At 43.2% G+C, this 25,747-nt stretch overlaps 1 protein-coding gene across 1 annotated transcript in view; it reads left to right on the top strand.

The window, feature by feature from the left end:
* Positions 1 to 25,746, top strand: part of LOC121580837 (xenotropic and polytropic retrovirus receptor 1 homolog) — a 58,297-nt gene extending 32,551 nt beyond the window's left edge. The window contains 13 exon segments of the mRNA XM_041895915.2: positions 5,405 to 5,506; positions 5,916 to 6,136; positions 7,125 to 7,274; positions 7,623 to 7,788; positions 8,054 to 8,172; positions 8,174 to 8,242; positions 8,662 to 8,841; positions 9,080 to 9,242; positions 11,573 to 11,773; positions 13,884 to 14,050; positions 18,045 to 18,184; positions 21,337 to 21,558; positions 21,759 to 25,746. Of these exon segments, the coding sequence (XP_041751849.1) occupies positions 5,405 to 5,506; positions 5,916 to 6,136; positions 7,125 to 7,274; positions 7,623 to 7,788; positions 8,054 to 8,172; positions 8,174 to 8,242; positions 8,662 to 8,841; positions 9,080 to 9,242; positions 11,573 to 11,773; positions 13,884 to 14,050; positions 18,045 to 18,184; positions 21,337 to 21,558; positions 21,759 to 21,813 (1,955 nt within the window). The 3' untranslated portion in view covers positions 21,814 to 25,746.
* Position 25,747: the final 1 nt, after the last annotated feature.

Raw genomic sequence — 25,747 nt, 5'->3', positions numbered from 1 at the left:
ACCAAAGAGCTCTCCAAGGATGTCAGGGACAAGATTGTAGACCTACACAAGGCTGGAATGGGCTACAAGACCATCGCCAAGCAGCTTGGTGAGAAGGTGACAAAAGTTGGTGCGATTATTCGCAAATGGAAGAAACACAAAAGACCTGTCAATCTCCCTCGGCCTGGGGCTCCATGCAAGTTCACACCTCGTGGAGTTGCAATGATCATGAGAACGGTGAGGAATCAGCCCAGAACTACACGGGAGGATCTTGTCAATGATCTCAAGGCAGCTGGGACCATAGTCACCAAGAAAACAATTGGTAACACACTACGCCGTGAAGGACTGAAATCCTGCAGCGCCCGCAAGGTCCCCGTGCATTTCACCACCCCATTCCTTTTTCCACGCAACTTCATCTAAGGATGTAGAGTGAGTTTCCTGTAAACAATATATGTTATGTTCCTTTAGCCACGTAAAGACTGATCTTCTTTTTTATAATCTGCTAAACCGTTACAATTATAACTGGCTATACTTATTTCACCCCTTACCATAACCAGATACTATTCTCAGTCTAAATTGACCATAATTAGTGCTTGTAAAGTTACTGCCATAAGTTCAGCATCTTTGGTCCTACATGGGATTGTGTGCAATAGTTTCGAAACTGATACAGGAATACATCTGGAGTTATCATAGAAACAGTGTCATGATGATGCTCCCGAGTGGCGCAGCGGTCTAAGGCACTGCATCTCAGTGCTTGAGGCGTCACTACAGACCCCCTGGTTCGATTCCAGGCTCTATCACAACTGGCAGTGATTGGGAGTCCCATAGGGCGGCGCACAATTGGCCCAGCGTCGTCCAGGTTTGGCCGGTGTAGGCCGTCATTGTAAATAAGAATTTGTTCTTAACTGACTTGCCTAGTTAAATAAAGTTAAAATTAAAAAAAGATGTGGCAAGTTACAATTTGCTTTTTGAAAGTCCTATATCTTGAAAGCTTGATTGTTGACATGCAAAAAAATGTGGGACTGTATCAACAGTGGACTAATGAAAGAAATACCCAAATATTGTTTTTAAGTGGATTATTCCTTTAATACAGTGCATTTGGAAAGTATTCAGACCCCTTGACTTTTTACACATTTTGTTACGTTACAGCCTTATTCTAAAATTGATTAAATGTTTTTTTCCCCTCATCAATCTACACACAATACCCCATAATGACAAAGCAAAAACAGGTTTGTTAACAGGTTTGAATTATCACATTTACATAAGTATTCAGACCCTTAACTCAGTACTTTGTTGAAGCACCTTTAGCAGCGATTACAGCCTGGAGTCTTGGGTATGACGCTACAAGCTTGGCACACCTGTATTTGGGGAGTTTCTCCCATTCTTCTCTGCAGATCCTCTCAAGCTCTTTCAGGTTGGATTGGGAACATCGCTGCACAGCTATTTTCAGGTCTCTCGAGAGATGTTCGATCAGGTTCAAGTCCGGGCTCTTTTTGCAAATTTATAACAAATAAAAAACAGAAATACCTTATTTACATAAGTATTCAGACCCTTTGCTATGAGACTCGAAATTGAGCTCGGGTGCATCCTGTTCCATTGATCATCCTTGAGATGTTTCTACAACTTGATGGGAGTCCACCTGTGGTAAATCCAATTGATTGGACATGATTTGTAAAGGCACACACCTGTCTATATAAGGTCCCACAGTTGACCGTGCATGTCAGAGCAAAAACCAAGCCATGAGGTTGAAGGAATTGTCCATAGCTCCAAGACAGGATTGTGTCAAGGCACAGATCTGGGGAAGGGTACTAAAACATTTCTGCAGCATTAAAGGTCTCCAAGAACAGTGGCCTCCATCATTCTTAAATGGAAGAAGTTTGAAACCAAACTCATCCAAAATGAGCAATCGGGGGAGAAGGCCTTTATCAGGGAGGTGACCAAGAACCCGCTGGTCACTCTGACAGAGGTCCAGAGTTCCTCTGTGGAGAAGGGAGAACCTTCCAGAAGGACAACCATCTCTGCAGCACTCCACAATCAGGCCTTTATGGTAGAGTGGCCAGACTGAAACCAGTCCTCAGTAAAAGGCCCATGACAGCCCACTTGGAGTTTGCCAAAAGGCACCTAAATGACTCTGACCATGAGAAACTAGATTTTCTGGTCTGATGAAAGCAAGATTGAACTCTTTGGCCTGAATGCCAAATGTCACGTCTGGAGGAAACCTGGCACCATGCCTACGGTGAAACGTGGTGGCAGCATCATGCTGTGGGGATGTTTTTCAGCGGCAGGGACTGGGAGACTAGTCAGGATCGAGGGAAAGATGAACGGAGCAAAGTACAGAGAGATCCTTGATGAAAACCTGCTCCAGAGCGCTCAGGACCTCAGACTGGGGCGAAGGTTCACCTTCCAACAGGACAACGACCCTAAGCACACAGCCAAGACAACGCAGGAGTGGCTTAGGGACAAGTCTCTGAATGTCCTAGAGTGGCCCAGCCAGAGCCCGGACTTGAACCCAATCAAACATCTCTGAAGAGACCTGAAAATAGCTGTCAGAGCTTGAGAGGATCTGCAGAGAAGAATGGGAGAAACTCCCCAAATACAGGTGTGCCAAGCTTGTAGCGTCATGCCCAAGAAGACTTGAGGCTGTAATCGCTGCCAAAGGTGCTTTAACAAAGTACTGAATAAAGGGTCTGAATACTTACAGTACCAGTACTACTCTGTAGAGGGAAGGACACACATACACACACACATTCAGTACCGGTCAAAAGTTTGGACAAACCTACTCATTCAAGGGTTTTTCTTTATTTTGACTATTTTCTACATTGTAGAATAATAGTGAAGACATCAAAACTATGAAATAACACACATGGAATTATGTAGTAACCAAAAAAGTGTTAAACAAATCAAAATATATTTTAGATTTTAGATTCTTCAAAGTAGCCACCCTTTGCCTTGATGACAGCTTTGCACACCCTTGGCATTCTCTCAACCAGCTTCATGAGGAATGCTTTTTCAACGGTCTTGAAGGAGTTGCCACATATACGGAGCACTTGTTGGCTGCTTTTCATTCACTCTGCGGTCCAACTCATTCCAAACCATCTCAATTGGGTTGAGGTCGGGTGATTGTGGAGGCCAGGTCATCAGATGCAGCACTCCCATCACTTTCCTTCTTGGTCAAATAGCCCTTACACAGCCTGGAGGTGTGTTGGGTCATTGTCCTGTTGAAAAACAAATGATAGTCCCACTAAGCATAAACCAGATGGGATGGCGTATCGGTGCAGATTGCTTTGGTAGCCATTCTGGTTAAGTGTTCCTTGAATTCTAAATAAATCACAGACAGTGTCACCAGCAAAGCACCATCACTCCACCTCCTCCATGCTTCATGGTGGGAACCACACAAGCGGAGATCATCTGTTCACCTACTCTGTGTCTCACAAAGACACGGCGGTTGGGACTCATCAGACCAAAGGACAGATTTTTCTTTGCAGAAATTCGGCCTTGAAGGCCTGATTCACGCAGTCTCCCCTGAACATTTGATGTTGAGATGTGTCTGTTTCTTGAACTCTGTGAAGCATTAATTTGGATTGCAATCTGAGGTGCAGTTAACTCTAATGAACTTATCCTCTGCAGCAGAGGTAACTTTGTCTTCCATTCCGGTGGTGGTCCTCATGATAGTCGGTTTCACCATAGCGCTTCATGGTTTTTGCGACTGCACTTGAAGAAACTTTCCAAAGTTCTTGAAAAGTTCCGTATTGACTGACCTTCATGGCTTAAAGTAATGATGGACTGTTGTTTCTTTTTGCTTATTTGAGCTGTTCTTGCCATAATATGGACTTGGTATTTCACCAAATAGGGCTATCTCCTGTATACCACCCCTACTTTGTCACAACACAACTGATTGGCTCAAACACATTCAGAAGAAAATAAATTCCACAAATTAACTTTTAACAAGGCACACCTGTTAATTGAAACGCATTCCAGGTGACTACCTCATGAAGCTGGTTGAGAGAATGCCAAGAGTGTGCAAAGCTGTCATCAAGGCAAAGGGTGGCTACTTTGAGAATCTCAAATCGAAAATATATTTTAAATGTTTTGGTTTTTTAAAGGGTTAGTACATGATTCCATATGTTATTCCATCGTTTTGATGTCTCCACTATTATTATACAATGTAGAAAATAGTTAAAATAAAGAAAAACCCTTGAATGAGTAGGTGTGTCCAAACGTTTGACTGGTACTACATATAAATGTGATATTTCAGTTTTTTTATTTTTAATACATTTTCAGAAATTTCAAAAATCCTGATTTTCCTATGTCATTGTGGGGTATTGTGTGTAGATTGATGAGGGGGAAAAAACATTTTAATACATTTTAGAATAAGGCTGTAACGTAACAAAATGTGGAAAATGCCAAGGGTTCTGAATAATTTCCGAATGCACTGTACAGGGGACAGCATTCTCCACAACTCCAGTCCTGCTGGGGCCACAGTATGTGCCTGCTTTTTTTCTATCCCAGCACAAATGCACCAGATAAAACATACATGAGCTTGTAAGGGGTAAGTGGAAGGTAGACTCCTTGAATTATCTCAGACACCCACCTTGTTTTTTCCAGACCACAGAGTCTGGCTGTTCTGACTCACAGATAGTCCTCAGACACTGAGTCAGAGGTACCTGTCTGGACTACCCATAGCCCTACAGTAAGTTAACCTACTACTGTTACACTGGGAATTACTTGGAAAAAACCTGCGAGCTGCTGCCCTCTCTGCAATGGCTCCGCCTGTTGGCCCCCTGGGGTATTACAGGAGTGAGGTAGCAGTGTATCGAGGCACATAATGTACTTAATTTCAATTATTTTAGACCAGTGTTCCTAGAGAGCCGCAATGTGTGCAGGGTTTGGTCTCACGTGCATCACTCTTTTTAGACACCCAATTCAACTAATCCACAAGACTCTGATTAGGATAATCTGTGTTTTAGTGCTGGTCTGGGACACATTGTGCATTATATATTTTCTTCACAATGTCATGCCACCTGAATGTGCTGAATAAGCCCAGAGAGGTTAAGTAATGACTGTGTCATGTATGTACAGAAGCCTTGCTCACTGCTGAGTCTCTAAATAACTTACCACATCATCTCTTAAGACAGCCTGTCTCAACACAGTCTTAGGGATTCAGTCATTTTAAACATGTTTGATGGATTCCCGCTAAACAAGGGCTTGCGTATTTAGTTGACTAGATATTTAAATCAGGGGTGCCAGTGTTGGAATACATCAAATGTGAAATGAATGGGATATCACAAGTAGCAAAAATAGCAAGGTCTCAAAGACATTTGCAAACCCCTTGAAAATACGTCAGATTTATAAGACCTAGTTTTTCTTGTTCTTCCTCTCTTCTCCTGTCTTTTATTAACACCTCGTTTTACCTCGTTCTTTCCAGTCACAGACGAAGACACAGTCAAGAGATACTACGCCAAGTTTGAGGAGAAGTTCTTTCAGGCGTGCGAGAAGGAGCTGGCCAAAATCAACACATTCTACTCAGGTAACTGTACAACTGTGTACAACAATGTGTTGTCATTTCTGTTGCTGGAATACATGCACCTGATATAACCAAACCACCGTGTGTCTCTACTTAGCTAGCCTATTTCTATGATTGTACAAAAAAACTACAGCACATTCACAATGCGTGATTAGCAAACAGTCACACGCTCCTCCACTGTCCACCACTGGCTAGGCCACTAAAGGCCCATCTGTTCAGAAGACAAACATTTAAACCCTTAGGGAGTGAATCTCCCTGCCAGAAACCAATAGTTAGGCAACAGAGACAGAATCAGGCTGCCTCGCTCTCTTACTTAATCTCCCTCTCTCTCCTACCCATGACCCTTCCTCCTTCTCTCTCCTTCTCTTCTCTCCCCCTCTTTTCTCCCCCTCTCCTCTCTCCCCCTCTCCAGAAAAGCTAGCAGAGGCCCAGCGTCGTTTCGCCACTCTCCAGAATGAGCTGCAGTCGTCGCTGGACGCCCAGCGGGAGAGCAGCATGCAAGGCCTTCGTCGCCGCCGCAAGGCCGTCTTCCACCTGTCCCAGCAGGAGCGCTGCAAACACCGCAACATCAAGGACCTGCAGCTGGCCTTCTCCGAGTTCTACCTCAGCCTCATCCTGCTACAGAACTACCAGGTTAGTACCCTAAACCCTAGATACTACCCCCTATACACTACCCCTAGACCACAGGAGGCTGCTGGGGGGGGAGAGACTCTTAGTAATGGCTGGAATGGAGTGAATGGAATGGTATCAAACACATGGAAACCATGTGTTTGATACCATTCCATTTATTCCGTTCCAGCCATTACTATGAGTCTGTCCTCCTCAATTAAGGTGCCACCAAAGTCCTGTGCCCTAAACACTATCACTAGACACTACCTCAGCCTCATCCTGCTGCAGAATTATGAAGTTAGTAGACACTACCAGGGTGGGAAATGAACTTTTTGGTCCACCAACCACTGTGGCAGGTAGATGAAAAAAATCTACTAGCCACTCAGTTTTTTTACCAGGCATTTGTTTTTTTATTGCCGTTATTACACCAAAAATCACCCCAAAAATTATAAGCATTCTTTCTAATGTTTCTAAAACAAGAAATCTATTACTAGTAATGGGGTATATTGCTTAATTTCAATTTTGTGACCTGTGTATTTTTTAACCAATTATGTTAAAATAAATCATTTATATCCAAAATTAAAAACAGATAAATAGTTCTACAACTAAACATTAAGAATCAACAAATTGCCTGCCCTGCCACAAAATCCTGAGTGATGTGGCTTATTTAAGCAATAAGGCCTGAGGAGGTGTGGTATATGGCTAAGGGCTGTTAAGCATGACGCAACGCGGAGTGCCTGGACACAGCCATTAGCCGTGGTATATTGGCCATATACCACAAACCCCCTGAGGTGCCTTATTGCTATTATAAACTGGTTACCAACGTAATTAGAACAGTAAAAAGTATTTTGTTGTCATACCCGTGCTATACAGTCTGATATACCATTGTCATATCTGTACAATAAAAGAATCTGGGAGAACCCTACTGATGGTCCAAAAAATGTATCTGAGGGATCCGAAAAAATTATCAGAGAGACTCCTACTTATAACCATTCTCCTCTCCTCTCCCCAGAATCTGAACTTCACAGGTTTCCGTAAAATCCTGAAGAAGCATGATAAGATCCTGGAGACATCGCGGGGGGCCGACTGGCGCGTGGCCCACGTGGAGGTCGCCCCCTTCTACACCTGCAAGAAGATCACCCAGCTCATCTCTGAGACTGAGGTACTGGACTTGACAGACATTTTTTTTCCCCCTCTTATCAATGAGAAGTATTGGCTCGTAGCAATGTACTATAATCATTTCAGTTTTTGTCTTTTAGCTGTGACTCTCTCACTCTCTCTGTCTCATTTCAATTTCAATTTAAGTGGCTTTATTGGCATGGGAAACATATGTTTACATTGCCAAAGCAAGTGAAATAGATAATAAACAGAAGTGAAATAAACAATAAAAGATTATCAGTAAACATTACACTCAGAAGTTCCAAAATAATAAAGACATTTCAAGTGTCATATTATGTCTATATACAGTGTTAAAGTTCTCGCTCTTGCTCTCTCTCTCTCTCTCTCTCAGGCCCTGGTAACACAAGAGTTGGAGGGAGGAGACAGACAGCGAGCCATGAAGAGGCTACGAGTGCCCCCACTGGGTGCTGCACAGCCTGCTCCGGCGTGGACCACCTTTAGGGTCGGCTTGTACTGTGGAGTCTTCCTCGTCCTCATGGTCACTGTCGTCATCACAGGTATGCCTGTCTTCCCTGCTTTTCCCCTATTATCCTCCTCCCCTCTGCTACTGAGGCTGTAACACAGGTTTTAAACCATGGTGGTGTGAAGCGCTTTACCATGTGAAAAGATTAGCTCCATAGTGAGAGTTTCTCCGTCCATCATTCTTTCATACAGGCCCTAGTCCTCTAGTTCAGGGTTTGATAGCTCAGTTATTGACAGAAATGTGCCATTATTGTGTTATTAATACGTTATGAATGTGTTATTAACCGTCTTGCCCTCTAGCTGCGGTTGTGATAGAGAATGCCAACGTGTGGCCGCTGGTGAGGATCTACCGCGGCGGCTTCCTGCTGATCGAGTTCCTCTTCCTGTTGGGCATCAACACGTATGGCTGGCGCCAGGCGGGGAGTCAACCACGTGCTTATCTTCGAGCTCAACCCCCGCAACAACCTCTCCCACCAGCACCTCTTTGAGGTAGGAGTTTGGGCCTGATTGGATACTGATTGTGTTTTATTCATACAGCTCTGGTTATTACTTGTACCTATGTGTCTTTTTGTGTTCACATTTATTGTTACTGAATCAAGCTTTTCACATTAGTATCAAGTCATTTGCTTGAATTCTCTCTCTCTCTCTCTCTCCTTATCTCTCTCTTTCTGTCTCTCTCTCTCCCTTTATCTCTCTTGCTCTCTCTCTCTCTCGGTCTCCCCCATCTCTCTCTCTCTCTCTCTCTCCCCCCCATCTCTCTCTCTCACTCTCCCTTTATTGGTATGAAATTAGCAATCAACTGTTGCCAAAGCAATAAGCAGTAGAACGTAATGACACAGTAATCGATTGAAAATGCAATCAAATTACAACACAAGTGAACCTCTCTCTCTCTCCTCACCTCCACATAGATTGCTGGTTTCCTGGGGGTGCTGTGGTGTGTGAGCATCCTGTCCTGTCTGTTCTCCAAGTCCATCCTGGTGCCCATGCAGGCCAACCCCCTGGTCCTCTACGGCTTCTTCTTCCTCTTCCTCATCAACCCCTTCAAGACCCTCTACTACAAGTCACGCTTCTGGCTCCTCAAACTGCTAGTGAGACGCTCAGAAAGCTGCTGAACATGTCTGAACATGTGCCTGGCATCATGATGTTGCCAAATGCTGTATTCTGTATCCTAATCAGTAATATATAGTTATCTCTCTTTTCCCCTCTGTCTCACTCTCTCTCTATTTCTCTCTCTCTGTTTCCCTTTCGCTCTATTTCCCTCTCTCCCTCTCTCTTGTCTCCCCCCCTCGCTACGTTTCCCCATATCCATCCCTCCCTCTCCTCCAGTTCCGTGTGGTGACAGCCCCGTTCCACAGGGTAGAGTTTGCAGACTTCTGGCTGGCTGACCAGCTCAACTCTCTAGGGGTGGTTCTGATGGACCTGGAGTACCTCATCTGTTTCTACAGCTTCGAGCTCGACTGGAAGCAACAGGACGGGCTACTGCGGGACAGTAAGCAATGAATTCACACACGAGTACACATGGATACACACGCATACACGTGTACATACACGCACTGAGACACAAAAACACACACATACAGTGCATTCAAAGTATTCAGACCCCTTGACTTTTCCCACATTGTTACGTTACAGCTTTATTCTAAAATGGATGAAATCATTTTTGTCCCTCATCAATCTACACACAATACCCCATAATGACAAAGCAAAAACAGGTTTTTAGACATATTTGCAAATGTATTAAAAATAAAAGATACTGAAATATTACATTTACATAAGTATTCAGACCCTTTACTCTTTGTTGAAGCACCTTTGGCAATGATTACAGCCTCGAGTCTAATTGGATTTGACGCTACAAACTTGGCACACCTGTATTTGGGGCGTTTCTCCCATTCTTCTCTGCAGATCCTCTCAAGCTCTGTCAGGTTGGATGGGCAGCGTCGCTGCACAGCTATTTTCAGGTCTCTCCAGAGATGTTCGATCGGGTTCAAGTCTGGGCTCTGGCTGGGCCACTCAAGGACATTCAGAGACTTGTCCCGAAGCCACTCCTGTGTTGTCTTGGCTGTGTACTTAAGGTTGCTGTCCTGTTGGAAGGTGAACCTTCGAACCAGTCTGAGGTCCTGAGCGCACTGGAGCAGGTTTTCATCTATACTATGCTCCGTTCAGCTTTACCTCGATCCTGACTAGTCTCCCAGTCCCTGCCGCTGCGAAACATCCCCACAGCATGATGCTGCCACCACCATGCTTCACCGTAGGGATGGTGCCATGTTTCCTCCAGACGTGGAGCTTGGCACTCAGGCCAAAGAGTTCAATCTTGGTTTCATCAGACCAGAAAATCTTGTTTCTCATTGTCTGAGAGTCATTTAGGTGCCTTTTGGCAAACTCTAAGCGGGCTGTGAGGTGCCTTTCACTGAGGAGTGGCTTCCGTCTGGCCATTGTATCATGAAGGCCTGATTGGTGGAGTGCTGCAGAGATGGTTGTCCTTCTGGAAGGTTCTCCTGTCTCCACAGAGGAACTCTGCAGCTCTGTCAGTGACCATCGGGTTCTTGGTCACCTCCCTGACCAAGGCCCTTCTCCCCCGATTGCTCAGTTTAGCCGGGCCGGCCAGCTCTTGGAAAAGTCTTGGTGGTTCCAAACTTCTTCCATTTAAGAATGATGGAGGCCACTGTGTTCTTGGGAACCTTCAATGCTGCAGAATTTTTTTGGTAGCCTTCCCCAGATCTGTGCCTCGACACAATCCTGTCTCGGAGCTCTACGGACAATTCCTTCAACCTCATGGCTTGGTTTTTGCTCTAACATGCACTGTCAACTGTGGGACCTTATATAGACAGGTGTGTGCCTTTCCAAATCATGTCCAATCAATTGAATTTACCACAGGTGGACTCCAATCAAGTTGTAGAAAACATCTCAAGGATGATCAATAGAAACAGGATGCACCTGAGCTCAATTTCGAGTCTCATTGCAAAGGGTCTGAATATTTATGTAAATAAATTAGTCGTTATGAGGTATTGTGTGTAGATTAATGTGGGAAAAAAGTAATTTAATAAATTTTAGAATAAGGCTGTAACGTAACAAAATGTAGAAAAAGTCAAGGGGTCTGAATACTTTCCGAATGCACTGTATACACACACACAATAACACACTCCAAGCTCCATTGAAAATAAGCTTGTTAGAGTTTCAGACCTTCAATCCGTCAGTTCAACAATCGGGGCTTTTCTTATTTTTTCTGTCCTCCTTTGTCCTTCTCTCCTCTCTCTGTCTGTATTTCTCTTTCTCACACACACACAACTCAACACAACACAACTCAACACAGCCTTATCCAAACACACAAAGCTCAGTCAAAACAAGCCTACGGCCCAATCTAGCCCACACTAAACATACCCTCAAGACTTTCGTCCAAACAAAGCTAACTTGAGTCCAAACAAACATAGCCCAGTCACAAACATAACCTAGTCCACACATACAGCTCACTGCAAACACACATAATGCAAACACAACAAACATTATCCAGTCCAAACAAACACACCACCACCGCCACCTAGCCCTGTTCAAGCATGTTTTATCAATATTATTGATTTTATGGGTGAGAAGTGTTGGAGTCAACTCCATCTAAAACTCAAGTCAATTGAGTATGTTGAATTGCATTTCTGGAAAGAAAATATCCAATCCATCCAACAGAGGGGAATTTCAATGGAACATATTCGGCAGATTTTATTGGTTGATTGATAATCATTGAGATAGGTGCTGGTGTTTGTCACTCCTACTCGTGTACCGTGTGCGTGATTTTATCTGTTCATTTATAATCAATGTGTTTTCCGATAGGTGGAGGCGTGTGTCACTCGTACTCGTACGGAGTGCGGGCCGTGATCCAGTGTCTACCGGCGTGGTTCCGCTTCGTGCAGTGCCTGCGGCGTTACCGCGACTCCAAACGGGCTTTCCCTCACCTGGTCAACGCCGGGAAATACTCCACCACTTTCTTCGTGGTCACCTTCGCTGCCCTGTACAGCACTCACAAAGAGAATCGTAAGTGTCCTGATATTGTATTATAATAATACTACTGTACTCCTCAGACATTAGTACAGTAGATATACAGTGGGGGGAAAAAGTATTTAGTCAGCCACCAATTGTGCAAGTTCTCCCACTTAAAAAGATGAGAGAGGCCTGTAATTTTCATCATATGTACACGTCAACTATGACAGACAAATTGAGGAAAAAAAATCCAGAAAATCACATTGTAGGATTTTTTATGAATTTATTTGCAAATTATGGTGGAAAATAAGTATTTGGTCACCTACAAACAAGCAAGATTTCTGGCTCTCACAGACCTGTAACTTCTTCTTTAAGAGGCTCCTCTGTCCTCCACTCGTTACCTGTATTAATGGCACCTGTTTGAACTTGTTATCAGTATAAAAGACACCTGTCCACAACCTCAAACAGTCACACTCCAAACTCCACTATGGCCAAGACCAAAGAGCTGTCAAAGGACACCAGAAACAAAATTGTAGACCTGCACCAGGCTGGGAAGACTGAATCTGCAATAGGTAAGCAGCTTGGTTTGAAGAAATCAACTGTGGGAGCAATTATTAGGAAATGGAAGACATACAAGACCACTGATAATCTCCCTCGATCTGGGGCTCCACGCAAGATCTCACCCCGTGGGGTCAAAATGATCACAAGAACGGTGAGCAAAAATCCCAGAACCACACGGGGGGACCTAGTGAATGACCTGCAGAGAGCTGGGACCAAAGTAACAAAGCCTACCATCAGTAACACACTACGCCGCCAGGGACTCAAATCCTGCAGTGCCAGACGTGTCCCCCCTGCTTAAGCCAGTACATGTCTAGGCCCGTCTGAAGTTTGCTAGAGTGCATTTGGATGATCCAGAAGAGGATTGGGAGAATGTCATATGGTCAGATGAAACCAAAATATAACTTTTTGGTAAAAAACTCAACTCGTCGTGTTTGGAGGACAAAGAATGCTGAGTTGCATCCAAAGAACACCATACCTACTGTGAAGCATGGGGGTGGAAACATCATGCTTTGGGGCTGTTTTTCTGCAAAGGGACCAGGACGACTGATCCGTGTAAAGGAAAGAATGAATGGGGCCATGTATCGTGAGATTTTGAGTGAAAACCTCCTTCCATCAGCAAGGGCATTGAAGATGAAACGTGGCTGGGTCTTTCAGCATGACAATGATCCCAAACACACCGCCGGGCAACGAAGGAGTGCCTTCGTAAGAAGCATTTCAAGGTCCTGGAGTGGCCTAGCCAGTCTCCAGATCTCAACCCCATAGAAAATCTTTGGAGGGAGTTGAAAGTCCGTGTTGCCCAGCGACAGCCCCAAAACATCACTGCTCTAGAGGAGATCTGCATGGAGGAATGGGCCAAAATACCAGCAACAGTGTGTGAAAACCTTGTGAAGATTTACAGAAAACGTTTGACCTGTGTCATTGCCAACAAAGGGTATATAACAAAGTATTGAGAAACTTTTGTTATTGACCAAATACTTATTTTCCACCATAATTTGCAAATATATTCATTAAAAATCCTACAATGTGATTTTCTGGAAAAGAAAATCTCATTTTGTCTGTCATAGTTGACGTGTACCTATGAGGAAAATTACAGGCCTCTCTCATCTTTTTAAGTGGGAGAACTTGCACAATTGGTGGCTGACTAAATACTTTTTTTCCCCCCACTGTATTAGGGTTGCAAAGGGAGGGTATATTACTGGAAACTTTAGAAGTTTACCAGTAAAGTACCAGAATTTTGGTATCTTTCAAGGATTTTATATAATCTAGCACAATACATCTAGTGGCTCTTTTGGGTACTTCAGATTATCACTGGTGTCTATAATAATCTCTGTCCCTCTGTGTGACTTTATCACATGTAAAATATATCAAATAATTGAATAAGATTATTAAAAAATTAAAAAATAGAATGACAAAGCTGTAAAACATTCTCCTAAATATAAACCATAAACTTAGTGAATACCATTGATGTTTCATTTGAGGGTTTCAGCATGAAATGTCCTTTATAAAACAATGTTTACTCACTTATTTATTTGACCTTCTCAATATGTTTGTGTTTTCAATATTTTGGTGTCAAGCTGGTATGCCTCTGCCTCTCTCTTCCTAGCTGCGAGTCACAACGAAGCTAAGATCTTCTTCTACCTGCTGATTGGCTGTTCCATAGTCAGTTCCTGTTACACCCTGGTGTGGGACCTGAAGATGGACTGGGGCTTGTTTGACCGCAACGCAGGCGATAACACATTACTCAGAGAGGAGATCGTCTACCCTCAGAAAGTTAGTATACACCTTTGAAAAAAAGCTATACCTACCAAAATATTGAATAAAGGTGCTGATTTAATCATATATACAGTGGGGAGAATAAGTATTTGATACACTGCCGATTTTGCAGAAAATCACATTGTATGGTTTTTAAGTAATTCATTTGTATTTTATTGCATTACATAAGTATTTGATACATCAGAAAAGCAGGGGCTGTCGCTGGGCAATACGGACTTTCAGCTCTCTCCAAATATTTTCTATTGGGTTCAGGTCTGGAGACTGGCTAGGCCACTCCAGGACCTTGAGATGCTTCTTACGGAGCCACTCCTTAGTTGCCCTGGCTGTGTGTTTCGGGTCGTTGTCATGCTGGAAGACCCAGCCACGACCCATCTTCAATGCTCTTACTGAGGGAAGGAGGTTGTTGGCAAAGATCTCGCGATACATGGCCCCATCCATCCTCCCCTCAATACGGTGCAGTCGTCCTGTCCCCTTTGCAGAAAAGCATCCCCAAAGAATGATGTTTCCACCTCCATGCTTCACGGTTGGGATGGTGTTCTTGGGGTTGTACTCATCCTTCTTCTTCCTCCAAACACGGCGAGTGGAGTTTAGACCAAAAAGCTATATTTTTGTCTCATCAGACCACATGACCTTCTCCCATTCCTCCTCTGGATCATCCAGATGGTCATTGGCAAACTTCAGACGGGCCTGGACATGCGCTGCCTTGAGCAGGGGGACATTGCGTGCGCTGCAGGATTTTAATCCATGACAGCGTAGTGTGTTACTAATGGTTTTCTTTGAGACTGTGGTCCCAGCTCTCTTCAGGTCATTGACCAGGTCCTGCCGTGTAGTTCTGGGCTGATCCCTCACCTTCCTCATGATCATTGATGCCCCACGAGGTGAGATCTTGCATGGAGCCCCAGACCGAGGGTGATTGACCGTCATCTTGAACTTCTAATAATTGCGCCAACAGTTGTTGCCTTCTCACCAAGCTGCTTGCCTATTTTCCTGTAGCCCATCCCAGCCTTGTGCAGGTCTACAATTTTATCCCTGATGTCCTTACACAGCTCTCTGGTCTTGGCCATTGTGGAGAGGTTGGAGACTGTTTGATTGAGTGTGTGACAGGTGTCTTTTATACAGGTAACGAGTTCAAACAGGTGCAGTTAATACAGGTAATGAATGGAGAACAGGGGGGCTTCTTAAAGAAAAACTAACAGGTCTGTGAGAGCCGGAATTCTTACTGGTTGGTAGGTGATCAAATACTTTTGTCATGCAATAAAATGCAAATTAATTATTAAAAAATCATACAATGTGATTTTCTGGATTTTTGTTTTAGATTCCGTCTCTCACAGTTGAAGTGTACCTATGATAAAAATTACAGACCTCTACATGCTTTCTAAGTAGGAAAACCTGCAAAATCGGCAGTGTATCAAATACTTGTTCTCCCCACTGTATATACTGAACAAAAATATAAATGCAACATGTAACAATTTCTAAGATTTACTGGGTTACAGTTCATATATAAGGAAATAAGTAAATTGAAATAAATTCATTAGGCCCTAATCTATGGATTTCACATGACTGGGAATACAGATATGCATCTGTTGGTCACAGACAAATTTTTTTTCAAAGGTAGGGGTGGGGATCAGAAAACCAGTCAGTATCTGGTGTGACCACCATTTGCCTCATGCAGCGCAACACATCTCCTTTGCATAGAGTTGATTGTGGCCTATAGAATGTTGTCCCACTCCTCTTCAATGGCTGTGTGAAGTTGCTGGATATTGTCATGAACTGGAACAGGCTGTCATACACGTCGATCCAGAGCATCCCAAACATGCTCAATGGGTGACATGTCTGGTGAGTATGCAGGCCATGGAAGAACTGGGACATTTTCAGCTTCCAGGAATTATGTACAGATCCTTGCAACATGGGGCCGTGCATTATCTTGCTGAAACATGAGGTGATGGCGGCGGATGAATGGCACGACAATGCCAAATTCTCTAAAACGAAGTTGGAGGTGGCTTATGGTAGAGAAATGAACATTAAATTCTCTGGCAACAGCTCTGGTGGACATTCCTGCAGTCGGCATGACAATTGCACGCTCCCTCAAAACTTGAGACCTCTGTGGCATTGTGTTGTGTGACAAAACTGAAATTTAGAGTGCATTTTATTGTCCCCTGCACAAGGTGCAGCTGTGTAATGATCATGCTGTTTAATCAGCTTCTTGATATGCCACACCAGTCAGGCGGATGGATTATCTTGGCAAAGGAGAAATGCTCACTAACAGGGATGTATAAAAATGTGTGAACATTTCTGGGATATTTTGTTTCAGCTCATGAAACATGGGACCAACACTACATGTTGCGTTTATATTTTTGTTCAATATACAGTACCAGTCAAAAGTTTGGACTCACCTACTCATTCAAGGGTTTTTCTTTATTTTGACTATTTTCTACATTGTAGAATAATAGTGAAGACATCAAAACTATGAAATAACACGTATGGAATCATGTAGTAACCCAAAAAGTGTTAAACAAATCAAAATATATTTTAGATTCTTCAAAGTAGCCACCCTTTGCCTTGATGACAGCTTTGCACACTCTTGGCATTCTCTCAACCAGCTTCATGAGGAATGCTTTTCCAACAGTCTTGAAGGAGTTCCTACATGCTGAGCACTTGTTGGCCGCTTTTCCTTCACTCTGCGGTCCAACTAATCCCAAACCATCTCAAATGGGTTGAGGTCGGGTGATTGTGGAGGCCAGGTCATCTGATGCAGCACTCCATCACTCTCCTTCTTCGTCAAATAGCCCTTACACAGCCTGGAGGTGTGTTTTGGGTCATTGTCCTGTTGAAAAATAAATGATAGTCCCATTAAGCACAAACCAGATGGGATGGCGTATCGCTGCAGAATGCTGTGGTAGCCATGCTGGTTAAATGTGCCTTGAATTCTAAATAAATAACAGACAGTGTCACCAGCAAAGCACCATAACACCTTCTCCACCTCCTCCTCCATTCTTCACGGTGGGATCCACACATGCGGAGATCATCCGTTCACCTGCACCACGTCTCTCAAATCTGGACTCATCAGACCAAAGGACAGATTTCCACCGATCTAATGTCGATTGCTCGTGTTTCTTGGCCCAAGCAAGTCTCTTCTTCTTATTGGTGTCCTTTAGTAGTGGTTTCTTTGCAGCAATTTGACCATGAAGGCCTGATTCACACAGTCCCCTCTGAACAGTTGATGTTGAGATGTGTCTGTTACTTGAACTCTGAAGCATTTATTTGGGCTGCAATTTCTGTGGCTGGTAACTCTAACTTATCCTCTGGGTCTTCCATTCCTGTGGCGGTCCTCATGAGAGCCAGTTTCATCATAGCGCTTGATGGTTTTTGCGACTGCACTTGAAGAAACTTTCAAAGTTCTTGAAATGTTCCGTATTGACTGACCTTCATGGCATAAAGTAATGATGGACTGTCGTTTCTCTTTGCTTATTTGAGCTGTTCTTGCCATAATATGGACTTGGTCTTTTACCAAATAGGGCTATCTTCTGTATACCACCCCTACCTCGTCACAACACAATTGATTGGCTCAAATGCATTTAAGAAGGAATGCATTTCAGGTGACTACCTCATGAAGCTGGTTGAGATAATGCCAAGAGTGTGCAAAGTTGTCATCAAGGCAAAGGGTGGCTACTTTAAAGAATCAGAAATATATATTTGTTTAACACTTTTTTTGGTTACTATATGATTCCATATGTGTTATTTCATAGTGTTGATGTCTTCTATTATTTTACAATGTAGAAAATAGTTAAAATAAAGAAAAACCCTGGAGTGAGTAGGTGTGTCCAAACTTTTGACTGGTACTGTATATATATTGTTGGCGAAAGCATATGCCTCAAAGAGGAACAGAGAGGATGTCTGATAATTTATAAAATAATAATTAAAATATTTTTTGGGGGCCTACTATTTCTGTCATTTCAGAAGATGTGTATGTGATGATAATGTGTGTTTTCAGGCCTACTACTACTGTGCCATACTGGAGGATGTGCTGCTGCGTTTTGCCTGGACGATACCCCTCTCCCTGAGCACGGTCAGTGGGATACCCTCAGCTGCAGACATCGTGGCCACCATCCTAGCCCCTCTGGAGGTCTTCAGGTGAGAACACTCACTATCTCTCTCTCCCTCTCTTTCTCACACTATCTATCTCTCTCACTATCTCTTTCTCTCCCCCCTCTCTCTCTCTCTCTCTCTCACTATGTCTCTCCCCCTTTCTCTCACTATCTCTCTCTCACTATCTCTCTCACTATCTCTTTCTCTCCCCCTCTCTCTCACTATCTGTCTCACTCTCTCTCACTACCTATCTCTCTCTACCCCTCTCTCACTATCTCTCGCCCCCTCTCTTTCTCTCACTATTTCTCACTCAATTAAATTCAAAGGGCTTTACTGGCATAGGAAACATATGTTTATATTGCCAAAGCAAGTGAAATAGATAATAAACAATCAGAAATTAACAGTAAACATTACACTCACAAAGGTGTCAAAGGAATAGACACATTTCAAATGTCATATTATGGCTATGTACAGTGTTATAATGATGTGCAAATAGTTACAGTACAAAAGGGAAAATAAATACAAAAATACAGTGGCTTGCGAAAGTATTCACCCCCTTGGCATTTTTCCTATTTTGTTGCCTTACAACCTGGAATTAAAATTTATTTTTTGGGGGGTTTGTATCATTTGATTTACCCAACATGCATAAGACAAAAAAACTGAACTTGAGCGTGCATAACTTCACCCCCCCAAAGTCAATACTTTGTAGAGCCACCTTTTGCAGCAATTACAGCTGCAAGTCTCTTGGGGTATGTCTCTATAAGCTTGGCACATCTAGCCACTGGGATTTTTGCCCATTCTTCAAGGCAAAACTGCTCCAGCTCCTTCAAGTTGGATGGGTTCTGCTGGTGTACAGCAATCTTTAAGTCATACCACAGATTCTCAATTGGATTGAGGTCTGGGCTTTGAGTAGGCCATTCCAAGACATTTAAATGTTTCCCCTTAAACCACTCAAGTGTTGCTTTAGCAGTATGCTTAGGGTCATTGTCCTGCTGGAAGGTGAACCTCCGTCCCAGTCTCAAATCTCTGGAAGACTGAAACAGGTTTCCCTCAATAATTTCCCTGTATTTAGCGCCATCCATCATTCCTTCAATTCTGACCAGTTTCCCAGTCCCTGCTGATGAAAAACATCCCCACAGCATGATGCTGCCACCACCATGCTTCACTGTGGGGATGGTGTTCTCGGGGTGATGAGAGGTGTTGGGTTTGCGCCAGACAGCGTTTTCCTTGATGGCCAAAAAGCTCAATTTTAGTCTCATCTGACCAGAGTACCTTCTTCCATATGTTTGGGGAGTCTCCCACATGCCTTTTGGCGAACACTAAACGTGTTTGCTTATTTTTTTCTTTAAGCAATGGCTTTTTTCTGGTCACTCTTCCGTGAAGCCCAGCTCTGTGGAGTGTACGGCTTAAAGTGGTCCTATGGACAGATACTCCAATCTCCGCTGTGGAGCTTTGCAGCTCCTTCAGGGTTATCTTTGGTCTCTTTGTTGCCTCTGATTAATGCCCTCCTTGCCTGGTCTGTGAGTATTGGTTGGCGGCCCTCTCTTGGCAGGTTTGTTGTGTTGCCATATTCTTTCCATTTTTTAATAATGGATTTAATGGTGCTCCGTGGGATGTTCAAAGTTTCGGGTAAAATTAATTGACATTTGTTTGGTAAAAACAGTAGGATAAATACACATGTAGGTAGAGTCCATTCTCATTTTGTCTCCTTTTCTTTTAAGAGCTTTGTCACAACGGACCAGTCAGTCAATGCCCCCTCAGGGGTTATGGAGTATGCAGTGTTACTTAAAAAGAACAATCTAATAGAAAATGGTAGCTAGTAGCTATTGTACATAAAGGAGTGCCATACATTCATAACCATAATAGTAGTATTTTTTTTTGGGGGGGGGGACTTTGTGTGTGTGAGTGCCATTGAAGGTATTAACTGTAAAATACCATATTTGGAGGAGGATTTGTTTACATTTGACAGGTGTTGGAATCTGTCTCTCGGGTCTATACTTCTCCACAACTTTGTCCCTGACCTGTTTGGAGAGCTCCTTGGGTCTTCATGGTGCCACTTGCTTGGTGGTGCCCATTACTTAGTGTTGTTGCAGACTCTGGGGCCTTTCAGAACAGGTGTATATATACTGAGATCATGTGACAGATCATGTGACACTTAGATTGCACACAGGTGGACTTTATTTAACTAATTATGTGACTTCTGAAGGTAATTGGTTGCACCAGATCTTATTTAGGGGCTTCATAGCAAAGGGGTGAATACATATGCACACACCACTTTTCCGTTATTTATTTTTTAGAATTTTTTGAAACAAGTAATTTTTTTCATTTCACTTCACCAATTTGGACTATTTTGTGTATGTCCATTACATGAAATCCAAATAAAAATCAATTTAAATTACAGGTTGTAATGCAACAAAATATGAAAAATGCCAAGGGGGATGAATACTTTTGCAAGGCACTGTATGGGTTGTATTTACAATGGTGTTTGTTCTTCACTGGTTGCCCTTTTCTTTTGGCACACTGTGGTATTTCACCTAATAGACATGGGAGTTTATCAAAATTGGATTTGTTTTGGAATTCTTTGTGGGTCTGTGTAATCTGAGGTAAATATGTGTCTCTAATATGGTCATACATTTGGCAGGAGGTTAGGAAGTGCAGCTCGGTTTCCATCTCATTTTGTGAGCAGTGTGCACATAGCCAGTCTTCTCTTGAGAGCCAGGTCTGCCTACGGCGGCCTCTCTCAATAGCAAGGCCATGCTCACTGAGTCTGTACATAGTCAAAGCTTTCCTTAATTTTGGGTCAGCCACAGTGGTCAGGTATTCTGCCACTGTGTACTCTCTGATTAGGGCCAAATAGCATTCATCTCGCTCTCTCTCGCTCTCTGTCTCTTGTGTTCTATATTTTCTTTGCATTCTCTCTTCCTTTCTCTTTATTTCCCCCTACCCTCTGTCTCTCAAACACCCTTTTTCTATGCCAAAATCATATTTCCTGTGAATGGACATTTCAGGTCTGCCTACTGTTATGGTGCCCTCTAGGTGGAGCTCTTTCTCCAGAAGATTTTAAAAGGCAACTATTTAGCCACTAAATACCTCAAGGATATTTCATACATAATTCTCTCTTTCTCTTCCCATACGAACATTGAAACATCTCAACAACATTTCACTTGATATTCTCTTCCTCCCCCTCTCCACTGCAGGCGTTTTGTCTGGAACTTCTTCCGTCTAGAGAACGAGCACCTGAATAACTGTGGTGAGTTCCGTGCCGTGAGGGACATCTCAGTGGCTCCGCTGAATGCTGACGACCAGACGCTGCTGGAGCAGATGATGGACCAGGAGGATGGAGTCAGGAACCGCCTGGGCAAGAAGAACTGGAAACGCTCCTACAGCATGTCTCTGAGACGGCCACGCCTCGCTTCCCAGTATGGTTATAGAATAGCTACACACACACATTGACATGCACACACATTGGCATGCGCATGCATACACACCCACACAATGCTACAGCATGTCCCTGAGACGGCCATGCCTCGCTTCCCAGTATGGTAATAACGCACACACCTTATATAAAACGTATGGCTGTGTTGCCGTCTACTAAACTTTCTCTCTCCCTCCCTCTCAGGACCAAGACCCGGGACACCAAAGTTCTCATCGAGGACACTGACGAGGACACCTGACATCAGGCCAGACCCATTGCATCCATAGCATGGGTTCAGAACCTCTTTAAAGGACCACGCCCCTCCTAGGGGCACGCCCCCCTGACCCCCTGAAACCCTTCCTCCCCCATCAATCAGTCGATCGATCATTTGATTGACCTGCCCCCTCGTCAGCTTCTCCAATCAGTCCATCACAGAGCTGCCTATCTGCACCTTACATGTATTGACATAAATACAACACGCATAAATACACACACACACACACACAGAGAGTACAAAGACATGAATATAGGCGTAGATAGATGAACAAAATTGGAGACATAAAAATATGACACACACCTTGGAACAGCTACTTTTAAGCCACTTTGTTTTGTTACGTTCATGGACCATTTAGTACAGAGTTGACGTCACCTGTAATTTCAGATTCATGAGGAAGAGACGAAACACCAAGACTGTAAATGTTGATGTAGATATCAGGAAGAACAAACGGGTGGACTAACTTTTGATTTCAAGATGGTTAATCAGAAATGATCTAATATAAAAAAAGACTGAGATCGATGGACTCTGAACAGTGATCAGACACTCCTCTGCAATCAGTCTGTTTTTTTTACTTTCTAATTACATTTTTGGATTACCATGATGATGAAGATGACTATATTAATGTGGCTGTTCTTTCCATGTGCTATAAGTTCTTCCACGAATACCTTGGTTCTTATTTTATTTTGTTGAATGTACATTTAATTGTTATTTATGCGAGGGGAGAGATGCCTAAAACATTTGGGAGTGAAAAAAATATATATATTTAAAAAATGGGTGGTTCTGATTTGAAATGGCTGCTAAAGTGTCTGCGGATGTTGCCCATAAGAACTGTTCCAGGACCTGTTGGGGAGGGGGATTCTAAGTCTGATCAGAGACCATTGCTTGAGGGCATCTCATCCTATAAAATGACTTTGTATGTTCAAAAACCCTCAGGAGGCTCCGATTGGACAATTCTCTCAAAACAAGCCCACCCCTTCCCTATCATCAGAACCTTCCAATATGGTTTAACTATAGCATTATGTTTACTTTCATGCCAAATCTAGTATTTTTAGTTACCAGTGTGAGCTAATGCAGTCTCTCTCAGTAAGCCGTGGTAGGTGTGAGAATGGCAGGATTTTCTACTATCGTTATATCTCTTCTTGCTCTTCTCAGAGCTAGCCAAATATCTGCAACATTCCATTGAGAGCTGGGCTGTGCTTCCACGGCACAACGCCCCCATAAGTGACATTGCACAGTAGATATAAATAGATTCTATAGAAGATATTTCACTATTAAGAGCCCTCACTTTTTCTTGGTCATGTGACATGAGTTTTTCCTTGTCAGGTCACATGGTCAGGAGAAAAGCTGAGCCCTACTCACTTTTAATACATACCGTCTGTTCTAGACATCCTAGTTCTATCTGCGTTGTTGCGCAGCCTTGTGTCCACCAAGCAGCATAACGCAGAGCTCTGTTCTCAACTTCAGTTTAGCCATCAGTAGGGCCAGGAGTTTAAACTGACCGTGCTATCATTAGGGCCCAGAGTTGTTCCTGGTCCGTGCCTTTCCATTAGATCTCAGGGCAGCACACCCAATGCCAGTTAGGAGTGCGGTGTCGCGTGTGTCTGGGGATGTGCAGGGATTGGCCTCTTCACCTACCAATCATCTCCATTCTGATCCACCCACCCTGTCCATTCTGATTTCCACTTCCTGGGTGTGTCTAGCGTCTTTTTTTTACTAGATAACAGAAATTAATATTTTCAGTTGAATTAAACTATAAAACATTATATTCCTCTGTAGCAGAAATCTAAGTCATTCCATGATCCAATAGTTTTTATTTGTTCCTAGCTTGAACACTTCTTTCTCACTTTGGGTCATTTGTTGAATGTATCATTCTGTTAGTAATTCCAGCCAAGAAACACGATGTGTGTGCGTTCTCACATTTAGTCCTGGAGAGAAGTGTCTGCGTTGGCTCACCTAAGGCGACTTGAATATTACAATGCATTCAATGCAGATTCTCAGTTCTAATGAAGGCAAAAGCTTTAAATGTTCAGTAAACGCAATTTCCCAGAATTCCTGCCTCTCCCAAAAGCCACCTGAGGGTTTTAACTCCCATTGTGTGCCCTGGTAGAGTTACTAACCCTGTAAAGATATAAGCAATCATTTAGGGCGGAATCCTAACTTGATATTCCCGGATAACTCGTCTCCCAATGACATTAATGCACAGTGTTCAAATGTTTGAGTTAACCCAGGTGTATCTCAGGTTAGGATTTGGCCTATACTTCTTAAAGTTCAAGCTGCATTTCGTAGTGTAGAGGTCAACCGTGATTGTGGAAAGCCTGATGGAGCTTAAATGTCTGGGGGAACTTGTCTTAAATAATGTGATGAAGAAGATAACCACGTAAAGACAACATGGTAATCGATTTGTAGCTCCATCCGAAATGACACCCTATTCCCTATATAGGGCACTTATTTTTAACTTAGGGGCACTATATAGGCAACAGGGTGCCATTTCAGATATGCCCCGTCCCTGTGATGGATGAGCTTCCTTGTCAACCATGTCATGACCAGCTCAGATGGAGCCGACCTCGGAGGCTCTTAGACTTGAATGGAGCTGGTTAGCAATAACAGCCATGCATTATCCCTGTAATAAGTCATAAGTATAAAGCGATGTTTGCAGCAGAGAGAGACCCTAGTGCCTCAGGGCAAACTGTTGGTTTTCATTGGGCCTCTCAAGGCAATATGTTGGTTTTCATTGGGCCTCAGTGCATTGTAGATCAAATAGTCCCTATTTAACTAGTGTCACCTCATCTGAATTATTTGCCAGAAATGTGTACCTACTTGTGCACTTTAGCTGCTCAAAAGAACCATAGTAGACACAGAATAAGCAGAAAACGCAGAAGCTGGGGCCCAAAGAGAACTAGTAACAATTCAACACCCTGTGCACCTTGGGTCCCCCGCCCCTTGAAAAGATTGTGATGGTCACCTGTTGTTACTTTTTCAGACAGCACCACCTAGGTCAACCAATGAACCTAGTGGGGGAATAAGATAATATCTCTATCCTTTTGTTACATTCCTAAAGTAACGTTGCACCCTTAAAAGAGTGTGCTGGAGGGCCCACAGATACATACAAAGCCTTGTAAATATACATGCACACTTTCTCCGAAGTGCTTACACACACCCTGCTTACAAGCATACCCTGTACACACAAACACCTTGCTTGGAGTATGTTCCAGCTATGAATGCTAAGGGTGGAGTTGCACTGGACCCGTCTCCCTGTCGCTTCTCATTGGATCACTGGATCTCTCAGAGCTGCCACTCAAATAGATCCGCCTATGGAAGAAGAGTGGAACCTACTGTACCAAAAGCCTGGACCAAAACAAAGCTCTAGAACGTTTGTGAAACGTTACCATATTTCCCTTATGCCTAGAACGCTATAAAGACTGAAAAAAGCCAAGTGAAGGAAGGGCCCTGTATGAACTACATGAAACGGACGGTTACCCATGTCCCATATATCACACCAGCGTTGTTTTTATGTTCCAGTTTTTTAACATGTACTGTCATCGTACCCTGTACCCCCTGGTCACTGTAACTACTACCTTAAAGGAGTACTCCTCATGCATTTGGCATTCTGCTAACTGAGGTGCCTGGATCGCCTCCCTGTCCATGTTACACGTTTTTTGAGTTAAAAAAAGTCAAACAAAACATTTCTGTACTTGTTGCTCTTTATTTCCATCTTTCTGAATTTATTTATTACCTCTTTATCCATTCTCTTCCACTATTTCTTTGTCCTGCGGGTGGCGCTGTTTCTATGACCTTTAGAGGGCATTCTATTCCATAATGTTTGAATGTAGCTGGCCTAATGGTGAGAATATTTTCCTATACATTTTGGTTTCTTTTGCATAGGGAGGTGTTAAATAAATGTATTCTTATAGCTTAC

Source organism: Coregonus clupeaformis, chromosome 14, assembly GCF_020615455.1.
Source record: "Coregonus clupeaformis isolate EN_2021a chromosome 14, ASM2061545v1, whole genome shotgun sequence".
NCBI classification, from domain to species: Eukaryota; Metazoa; Chordata; class Actinopteri; order Salmoniformes; family Salmonidae; genus Coregonus; species Coregonus clupeaformis.
This window is presented reverse-complemented; position numbering and strand designations above follow the sequence as displayed.